This window comes from Mixophyes fleayi, unplaced genomic scaffold (assembly GCF_038048845.1).
Source record: "Mixophyes fleayi isolate aMixFle1 unplaced genomic scaffold, aMixFle1.hap1 Scaffold_29, whole genome shotgun sequence".
NCBI classification, from domain to species: domain Eukaryota; kingdom Metazoa; phylum Chordata; class Amphibia; order Anura; family Limnodynastidae; genus Mixophyes; species Mixophyes fleayi.
This window is the reverse complement of record NW_027446953.1, coordinates 2,819,122-2,828,882: the sequence shown is the minus strand read 5'-3', so window position 1 is coordinate 2,828,882 and position 9,761 is coordinate 2,819,122. Positions and strand designations below refer to the sequence as shown.

At 39.8% G+C, this 9,761-nt stretch overlaps 1 protein-coding gene across 1 annotated transcript; it reads left to right on the top strand.

Annotated features, from left to right (window-relative positions):
- The first annotated feature begins 215 nt into the window (after positions 1-215).
- LOC142127177 (cytospin-A-like) lies at positions 216-9,507 on the top strand. The gene is made up of 4 exons (XM_075194310.1): positions 216-341; positions 6,620-6,736; positions 7,395-7,454; positions 7,569-9,507. Exons 1-4 carry the CDS (start codon positions 222-224, stop codon positions 7,656-7,658), a joined length of 387 nt encoding a protein of 128 aa, XP_075050411.1. The 5' UTR covers positions 216-221; the 3' UTR covers positions 7,659-9,507.
- Positions 9,508-9,761: the final 254 nt, after the last annotated feature.

Below are 9,761 nucleotides of genomic sequence, written 5' to 3'. Positions count from 1 at the left end.
CTGTTACAAGAATTATTTTTAAAGGTACATGTTTAAATTCACTAATAAGCTTCATATTATTGCCATTAGTTGTAGCCTTCTCTTCCCTGTAATGGCAGGACAAGCAAATGGACTTTTCTTTGTCCCCTTTGCACTTGGTAAAGGCATGTGGAATATTCCTACGATTTCATCTCCTTTCCTACTCCTTTTTTTTTTTTTTTTTTTTCTCTCATATTTTTTCAATGATTGTGTACTACAGGGAGGAGAGGAAGGACCCCTTGTCAGCCCTTGCAAGAGAGTATGGTGGCTCCAAAAGAAATGCTTTGCTGAAGTGGTGTCAGAAGAAGACTGAGGGATACCAGGTGAATATGCGGTGTTAAGTGAAGAGTGCTCTACTTTACACCTCTCAGCTACCATTACTTGTATATATGCCCAGTTGGCAATGCAGGGGTTATCATTTAAAGGTAGATCTGACCCTGAAAAGGCGTAGGCAGATTGTTAGGTTGGTTAATTAGACCCTGGGTTATTAAGCAGCACTCTCTCTCTCTCCCGGGAGCGGATGAAGGATAGTTACTGGGATACATGCAGTTCCATCTGTCTAGAACCAGGAAGGAATTAACAAATGCTCTTTGCATACACAGATGGCGAGGTGGGTAACTCCTGCCTTTTCATACCTTCTCCCTGTTTTACTGGTGTTACAATGGTTTTGAGGATGGTTGGTTCTTGCTGATGACATTGTGTGATTTGTGGGTCAAAGAGTTCTAGATCTTGAAAAAAATCCTTTGCCTATTGTAATCCTATGACGTAGCCACTGAAGTGTTTCACTTTAGAAACTACACCTATGTCGCTGTTTAAAACCATTGTGGGGAAAAGTCCATTATCCGTTTGAGTAACTTAAATGTGTTCAGTGTAATAGTTGCATAGGCTCAAAAGTTAGGATTTGAAATGTTTAAACATGTAACTGTGCCCAGTTATATAATTTGCTTGACCAGTGTCCTAGATAATAAGATGTGCTGTTTTGTAAAACATTTGATTGACAGTCTGATTTGAAGTGATGCTGCCACCAAGGGATATGATTGACAAACTGTAGCAAAGGACGCACACTGACATGTGACATTAGTCCTTGTTGACCTGGGGAGCTTTTGTCTGTGCTGGGAGATACTGATTTCTTTTTAGGGTCAAGCTTTGATAGAAGCCTCTGCTGCGGGGGTGGATGGCTGTGATATATAAGTGAACAAGACAATAAATACAGCTAAATCTTTGGTGTAGAGTTCATGTGACTTCCTGAGGAATACAGGCATTGTGCAAAATATGCAGAGAGGCTTTTTCCTGTTCACTTGCATGGGCACTTCTCTGGGAATGAAGAATTTTCACTAGTTTTTTTTTTTGTTTATGTTTCTGATGGATTTAAACTCTTTTGCAGAAGAAAGATACTAATAGTCCTGGAGCTACTGGATAATAACAAGTCCTTCCTATTGTGTCCCTGAGATACTTGAACAAGTTTGTTCATGTTTTTTGCTTGCTCACCATTTGACCTGTGCAAATGTGTTGGTCAGTACGTGTTAAATCCGCATTCTGCACAGGAGTTACTTGAAATACTCTTGTGTTTTGATTAAGTGCACCTTAAAAAGTACCTGTCAGGTTTGCATTCATAGAATAGCTTCATTATGGTATACAAAAACAATCCATCTGTCATACTAAACAGCCCATTAAGAATCCTAAATAAACCGCTGGACAAACTGAGAATTTGTAACGCAGCCAAAGATCCTTATCACAATTTTTTTTAAAAATAACACACCTCCCCCTAGACACATCCCAGTCAAACAGAATAGGTTTCATCACTTCTATGGAGTATACCACTAGCCTCCAGAATAACACAGTGACTGATTTGTCACACCACCCACAATCCCTGGGACTGAACACCCATCCCATCTCCATTAGCTAAGTGGCGTTCTGTTTTATTTTATTTACTGCTTTAAGAACCAACATAGTAATATCTTGTTAAGGTAACTAAACCCAATCTGCCCAGGATTTTTCGCTACCACCTCCCTCTTCTCTAGTCTGTATGTGGGGCCAGTTACATATTGTTGTATGTTTGTAACTGCTACATTTACAAATAAAAAAAATTAAAAAATAATTGCACGCCAATGCCTTTGTTCGTTCAACTGGGTGGACTCGCTGTCGCCCCTCTCCAGTGACTGACAGGCACCATTCTTTTGCAACTGGTAAGCTGCCTTGTTTGTGTTAGCCACCCCTCCGCTTTGATATCTGCATTTTGTCTTAAGCTCATGTGTTTGCACAGTGAGCTTTGCTGTCATCGACTCTCTAATCACCAGGCAGGTATGCTTATCACTGGTTCTATTGTGAGACCAGCGAAGCTTATGTGCTGGATGGTTAGGCAGAATTCAATCTAAACTGTCAACTAAAACATGACGTTTCATAGATGAGGAACTTGCACAGCCTTCCGTGTTCCAGTACTTTTATAAAGCTTTGTCTTTATCATCTACCGTTCACTAATTAAGTAAGCACCTCGATAACTTTCAAACACTGAGTATCCCACAAGCCAGCAAAATAGACCTGCCTCTTTATATTGCAACTTATTCAAATAATTGCAGTATGGGAAATGAAAGCCTATTAGGAGCATAAATTATAGCTGTAAAGTAATGTGGTTAGCTAGACAAAATTGATGGCATTGAAGTCCCAACAGGTTGAAAAGCTCACTAGGGTTATATTTGTTTTTTGTTCTCCACTGTATTGATCAGCCAGTTTTTGGTGCTAAAACAAAGATAGAAATCTTGCAAGTATATTGTGACCTCATGCAGTAAGAATAACAGTAAAGCGCTACGGAATATGATAGCACTATATAAATAAATATTGATGATAACAGGAGCGCACATAGACGTTCCCACTTGGGATCTTTAAATACAAAATAGTGTTCGTTGGCATGTAGACACAGACTACACAGCCAGGTCACGCAAGCACATTTTTCATCCGTTGTCTCTGTGTGCTGAAAACATGTTAATCTGTGTTGTAGTGCACAGTTTTTAGCAACGTTCACTCTAGGAGACAGTGGGCAGTGTGTTTAGTTTTTTTTTTGTTTTTTTTTTAATGTACCAAGTGCACTTTAGTTTTCAAATAAAAATATAGATCAAAATAAAGTGATGCCTATGCAGCTGTTTAACAAAAATATCAAAACCTGTGTGAACTTACCTGGGAAATATTGTCAAGAAAGCCCTAATGCCTCTCGCTGTAGACATCTGCTGGGGTTAAGAAAAGCCGTGAACACTAAGAGGGAGGTTTTAAATCAAGATTTATTGATGCAAAAAAAATGTGACTCTTGTATTTGACCTTAATAGAAATTAGAGATGGTCACTGACCCCCGTGTTTTGGTTTTGGATTCGGTTTTGGATCTGGATTACCGTCGTGTTTTGGTTTTGGTTTTGGTTTTGCAAAACCGCCATTGCGTGTTTTGGTTTTGGTTTTGGTTTTGTTTGGTTTTGTTTTGCTATTTTGTTGGAAAATACATGTTTTTGTGCCTAAAATAACCCAATTTAGTGCTCCAACTGTTTTAGAGATAAGTAATCTAATTGTTGAGGTAATAAATCATCCAAAAAAACTGTTTAATTCTTCGTTGGTAGGCCTTCATTTATTCTACACACAAAACAGATTGTCTTCCTCTCCATCTATGCATATTGGCAATGCAGCCATCGTCTTTGAATCTATATTACACCCTACACTTATAGTTAAATATGTAAAGAAATGGAAAAAGACAGTTTGCTTTCTGTCTCTATAGGCCCCCTCCACTTTTTTAAAAAAACAAAAAATTCAGCCATTATAGACTGTACAATATTAATTGACATGGAGAAAGCCAGTTTGGTTTCTGTCTCTCTAGGCCCCCCTCCACTTGTATAAAATACCAAAAAATCCAGCCGTTATAGACTGTACAATATTAATTGACATGGAGAAAGCCAGTTTGGTTTCTGTCTCTCTGGGCCCCCCTCCACTTGTATAAAATACTAATAAATTCAGCCGTTATATACTGTACAATATAAATTGAAATGGACAAAGGCAGTTTGGTATCTGTCTGCATCAGATCCTCTCTCCACTAGGAGTAAAATAGAAAACTATTCAGCCGTTATATAATCTAGAATATAAATAGAAATTGAGAAAGGCAATTTGGTATCTGTCTGCATCATAATCATCAACATCATCATTAGCGCCCTCGTCGCCTACACAAATCTCCCCCTCATCCTCTTCTAACTCCAAAGTGGCATCCTCAATTTGGGTATCACCGGCTACACTCGGGCTATTAAGGCACACATCAGCAGAATGCTCACGATTAGACATCCCACTGTTGGATGGACTCTCCACAGGGATTGTTGTCATTTGTGAATCAGAGCAAATAGTCTCCTGTAATGCCTCACTGTTATCTTGCAGCTCGGCTTTGACGCATAACAGTAGTTGTGCACCAATTGTAGGCTGGGTAACTTTTTGGGATCTGCCACTAATAGCCAAAGGTGAAGGCCTCATTCTCTCTTTGCCACTGCGTGTGTAGAATGGCATGCTTGCAATTTTTTTTTTATCGTCACTTAACTTTTGCTCAGTTACACTTCTTTTTCGCTTCAATACAGTAAATTTTTTTTGGGTTTTTGTTTTTTGCACTAATTTGAAAACACTCTGTTGTTTGACATCGCCTTGGCCAGATGACGTACTGGGAACACTAACATCAGGACTGGTGACAGAACCTGGTTGCTCATTCAGATCATATGTGGACTGCTTTGAATCCATTCTGAGCGCAAACCACTGGGGAGTGCTAAAAATTATTTAGTAGATACTGCTGACAGATATGACTTTTGACAGCCAGAAATATTAATGCACAATTAGGGAGGACACCCCAAAAGCACTGAGGAGTGCTAAAAATTATTTAGTAGATACTGCTGACAGTTATGACTTTTGACAGCCAGAAATATTAATGCACAATTAGGGAGGACACCCCAAAAACACTGAGGAGTGCTAAAAATTATTTAGTAGATACTGCTGACAGATATGACTTTTGACAGCCAGAAATATTAATGCACAATTAGGGAGGACACCCCAAAAACACTGAGGAGTGCTAAAAATTATTTAGTAGATACTGCTGACAGATATGACTTTTGACAGCCAGAAATATTAATGCACAATTAGGGAGGACACCCCAAAAGCACTGAGGAGTGCTAAAAATTATTTAGTAGATACTGCTGACAGTTATGACTTTTGACAGCCAGAAATATTAATGCACAATTAGGGAGGACACCCCAAAAACACTGAGGAGTGCTAAAAATTATTTAGTAGATACTGCTGACAGATATGACTTTTGACAGCCAGAAATATTAATGCACAATTAGGGAGGACACCCCAAAAACACTGAGGAGTGCTAAAAATTATTTAGTAGATACTGCTGACAGATATGACTTTTGACAGCCAGAAATATTAATGCACAATTATGGGGGACACCCCAAAAGCGCTGGGGAGTGCCAAATATGAAGAAAAAATAATAAACCTCTATCCTCCTCTCTGCACTAGCGATTTTGGTTAGAGCAATTGCAAGAACAATATTGTATTCTCTGTCCCTGCTCTAATTAGCCTATGACTACACCCTGCTCTCTCCCTCTGTCAAATGGCGATGGATTGCTGTGGAGGCGTGTATTTATAAAGTTGAAGTATCGCGAGAACCGAGTCCCGAGATCCGACAACGTCACAATGACGTTCGGCCTCGATTTGGATTCGGAATGGGCGGGAGAGTACCGAGCTGCTCAGCTCGGTACTCGGATACCCAAAGTTCGGGTGGGTTCGGTTCTCGGAGAACCGGACCCGCCCATCTCTAATAGAAATACACACATTTCTTGGTAACAATTGTCTGACATTAAAGCTGGTACTGGGAATAGAATCCCTGATTCCTAGAGGTTCTGTCCTGGGTCAAATGATGTCTCTGTCACTGAAGTCACACATCTCCTGCTTCTATAAGTGTTAGTTAATTAGACACTTGGATTGGGACCCCCCAAGGCCATGGCTACTGTGTGTGAGTGTATGCGCGCGACTCAGCACGTACAGCTGTACAACAGGCAGGAAATGAATTCTTTATTATCATTGGTATTATTTTAGTTTCTTCCCAGAAATGAATTTGACCCAGGGACAGGCGGGGGAAGAAAAGACTGGGACAGCGGGAGGGAACATCCTGCTCCTGTGAGAAGGAGATTCCTTTGTATTAGGGTAGAAACACAAATATTAGTACTGGTTCAAAAACCACATGTACATATTCATTCTTAAGGATATACAGAAACCTCTCCACTCTCCTCTACACACATATTTTCTATACATAAATATACATAAAGGAGGGACATGTGCTTAAATAGCCCCTGCAGAGCTCTTATCTACCTTGCTCTGTGGAACTATTAAAGCAAAGGTGTCCACGCCGTCTGTTGTGGACCAGCTGGTATATGTAGAGCTGCAGAATCTGTCCAGAATGGCCAGTCTAAAATTGATTTAAATTTTACATTTTAAGATACTTGTACACCAGCTAATAGATCACAAATATGTAAGATGATGATCTCTGCTAGTGAGCAATTTACTTACATGGTTTATTTCATTTTCTTTCTTTCAGAATATTGATATCACAAATTTTAGCAGCAGTTGGAATGATGGCCTGGCATTCTGTGCTTTACTGCACACCTATCTTCCTGCCCATATTCCATACCAGGAGCTGAGCAACCAGGACAAGGTAACCTGCATGTGACATACCCACATTCCGGGCAGTGGAAGTCCCTTTAACGGTGCTGACAAGACCGACAGGGACTACCACGAACAAAAATACACAAAACTCACTTACCTGACTCCTAATAAATTCTGACTGACTTTAACAATGACAAAACAAGTCACCGACAGTGTGGTAAGAAATCACGAGCACCAGTAATAACAGCAGCCTGTTTTCACGTCATTTTAAATTGTGACCTCTATATCACTATTTTAAAGCGGCAATGCCGCTTCTCATTGGATCTAGGTGTTAGACTTAGGAATAAGGTTAGTGTTAGGGACCCGCCATTGCCGCTTTAAAAATACTGATATAGAGGTCGTAATTTAAAATTACTGATACTCGTTATTCTTTAACACACTGCCGGGGACTTGTTTTGTCATCCTTAAGGTCAGTCGGCATTTATTAGGAGTCGGGCAAGTGAGTTTTATGAATTTTTGGTCATCCTACTGCCTGTCGTTTATAGCAGCTCTGTAAATTCGTACCCCACCCATTCCGGGAAGGCAGGACATCAAATTTGCAGTCAAACGTAACAATGCACATGTTAAACCTATTATGTTTTGGTCTCTCATGTTGTGTTTTTTTTTTGTTTTTTGGTTCTTATTTTTTTTTTGTGTGTGTTTTTTAGAGGAGGAATTTCACTCTGGCTTTCCAAGCAGCTGAAAGTGTGGGCATCAAATCTACCCTGGTGAGTTTGGAAGAACTGAAGTGTGAAAATTAATTATTTTCTATTAATTAATTTATTTTTCTTTTATTAGTTCTATTTCAGCTATATGAGCATGTGGTGTTTTGTCATTTACAGGACATCAATGAAATGGTACGTACAGAGCGGCCAGACTGGCAGTGTCTCATGACGTATGTTACATCAATTTACAAATACTTTGAAACCTGAACATCCGGCATCCCCTTGTCTGTTATAACCTCCCTCATCTGAAACATGCAAACTTCTTCAGGAACTGTGGACTCCGAGACTTTTCAAGCCGTTTAATGTGAGAGGTGTTGAAGTGTCTTCCCTGCCCAGCATTATGCAGATCTCACCGATACATTAGTCTGTACTATGACACATCCTGCTTCATGAGCTAAGGGTTATCCCCATTGTCCGTGTCCTTTGCATGGCATAGGAACTCGACAGATAATTTCTACTGGTCATATCTCAGGATGCAACTTGTGCCAAGGCAGTGGAAACAACAACATGACTGCAGTAGGCTGAAACAATTTAAGTCTTGCCGATATTCTCCTAGTGCCTTAGCAATGTGTGCACCTTGCAGCTGCACCTACTAATCATCCAGAAGAATGAAATAATTCCAAGAATTATAGACAATGGAAATGATGCACACTAAAGCACATATTGTGCCAACATGTTAGCTGCTGCCTCTAAGTCCGGATTGTCTTGTCTCTTGCTCTTTGTGCCTAGTGACGATACATGTTTTAATGTTGCGCTACGTTCGGCTGTTGGCCTTTGTACACATCAAAGCCGTAACTAACACACAACAGAATGCTGCATGTACAGTGTTTTTGCGGAGTAACTACGGTTAATGATCTAGCTGCTGTGCCACTATTAGATGTTCCCAGACTCTTGCACAAACTTTTAACTCCATACCCCACATTCCTTCAAAGGACTTTGTTCAGAAGTCTGCACAAGCCATGTACCAGACTCGGGGAGGCGCTTCCTTCCCCAGGAGGGAGACACAAATATTCCCAATTTATGAAGTGCCAGATTTCTAAGTACCTCAGGGAGCTGCAGCCTGCGGGTGGACTTCTCTGCATAAAACCTTTCTGGACATCCTGGATGTGCTAGAGAGAGGAGGCTGTTTTAGGGATACATATCCCTAACATTTGCAAGCGTACAGATAAAACGGTTATGTTCACTTCTTCCTTGCAAAAATCATGGGTGATTTATAAAACATCCTTGAAATGACTTCCTAATATAATTTTACACAGGAACAGCACAAATGTTATTTTAATTAGAAAGATAGAATCTGGCAAAGACTTCATTATTTTGCAGGACATTTTTGTACATGTGAAATGGCCAATGCAGACTTCACATGAGCCCCAGACATCAAAATAACATCCAAGTTGTTTGCCCTGCCAGGCCACTGGGTAAACTATAGGAATTGGCTTATAGCATATGCAGTGCCTATTTTCCATTAACGTTTTAGGGTACACTGGGAAGTCATTCTTCAGAGATTTGCTTCTTGAAAAGAGGGTACAAGAATATAATTAATTTCTAACTGTAGCTAACAATATTCTATTTCTTCTCAATAGAGCATTTTGAACTGATACCACATTCCCTGCCTCTCCTCACTGTGGTTACATATTTGCAGCTATTTCTGAATGTTGTTCATTTGCCTCTTGGCAGTGAGGATAAATCTGGTGTGTATTTCATACCTTCTTGTGGCCAGATTTAGAGGTGTATATATGAGGTCAATTATATAGGGCATTCATTGTTAAATACCATTTTCAATGGCTGATGACTCTATAGGCGTATTATTTTATATTGTACATTTTCTAGGCTAATTTATTTTGTTTTGCTATATTTCTTAACTTCTCTGAAATGCTCGACTGTGCAAAGTAAACAGTTTGCCAAAAACGACAGCTTTTTTTTTTTTTCTACGTGGACCTTAGAATGAGGTTTAGTTCCTATGTATAAGACAACTTTCTTGTGTTCTGTTCTTGTTAAGTACAAAATATTTAAACCTATTATGCTGGCAGAATATTCTTTGTGGCCAGACTTTGTATGGACATTTCCCCAATGCTGCAAAATATTAATTTAATTCATTTTAAAAGACAATTTCTGCCAAATCAAGGGTTTCCCCGGTGAAGACACCTACGGGTTTCCCATGCCGTTTCGAAGTGTCTTCTTGTTTTGTAAAGCCGGCTGCATGTGAACTTTTACTTGTGAACTAATTGTTATTTTCCTGCGATGACAGGCAGCTGTATGTTGGCGCTGACCTATTCACCTTTGCCGGTGTGGCACACTATAGGCCTGCTGCAG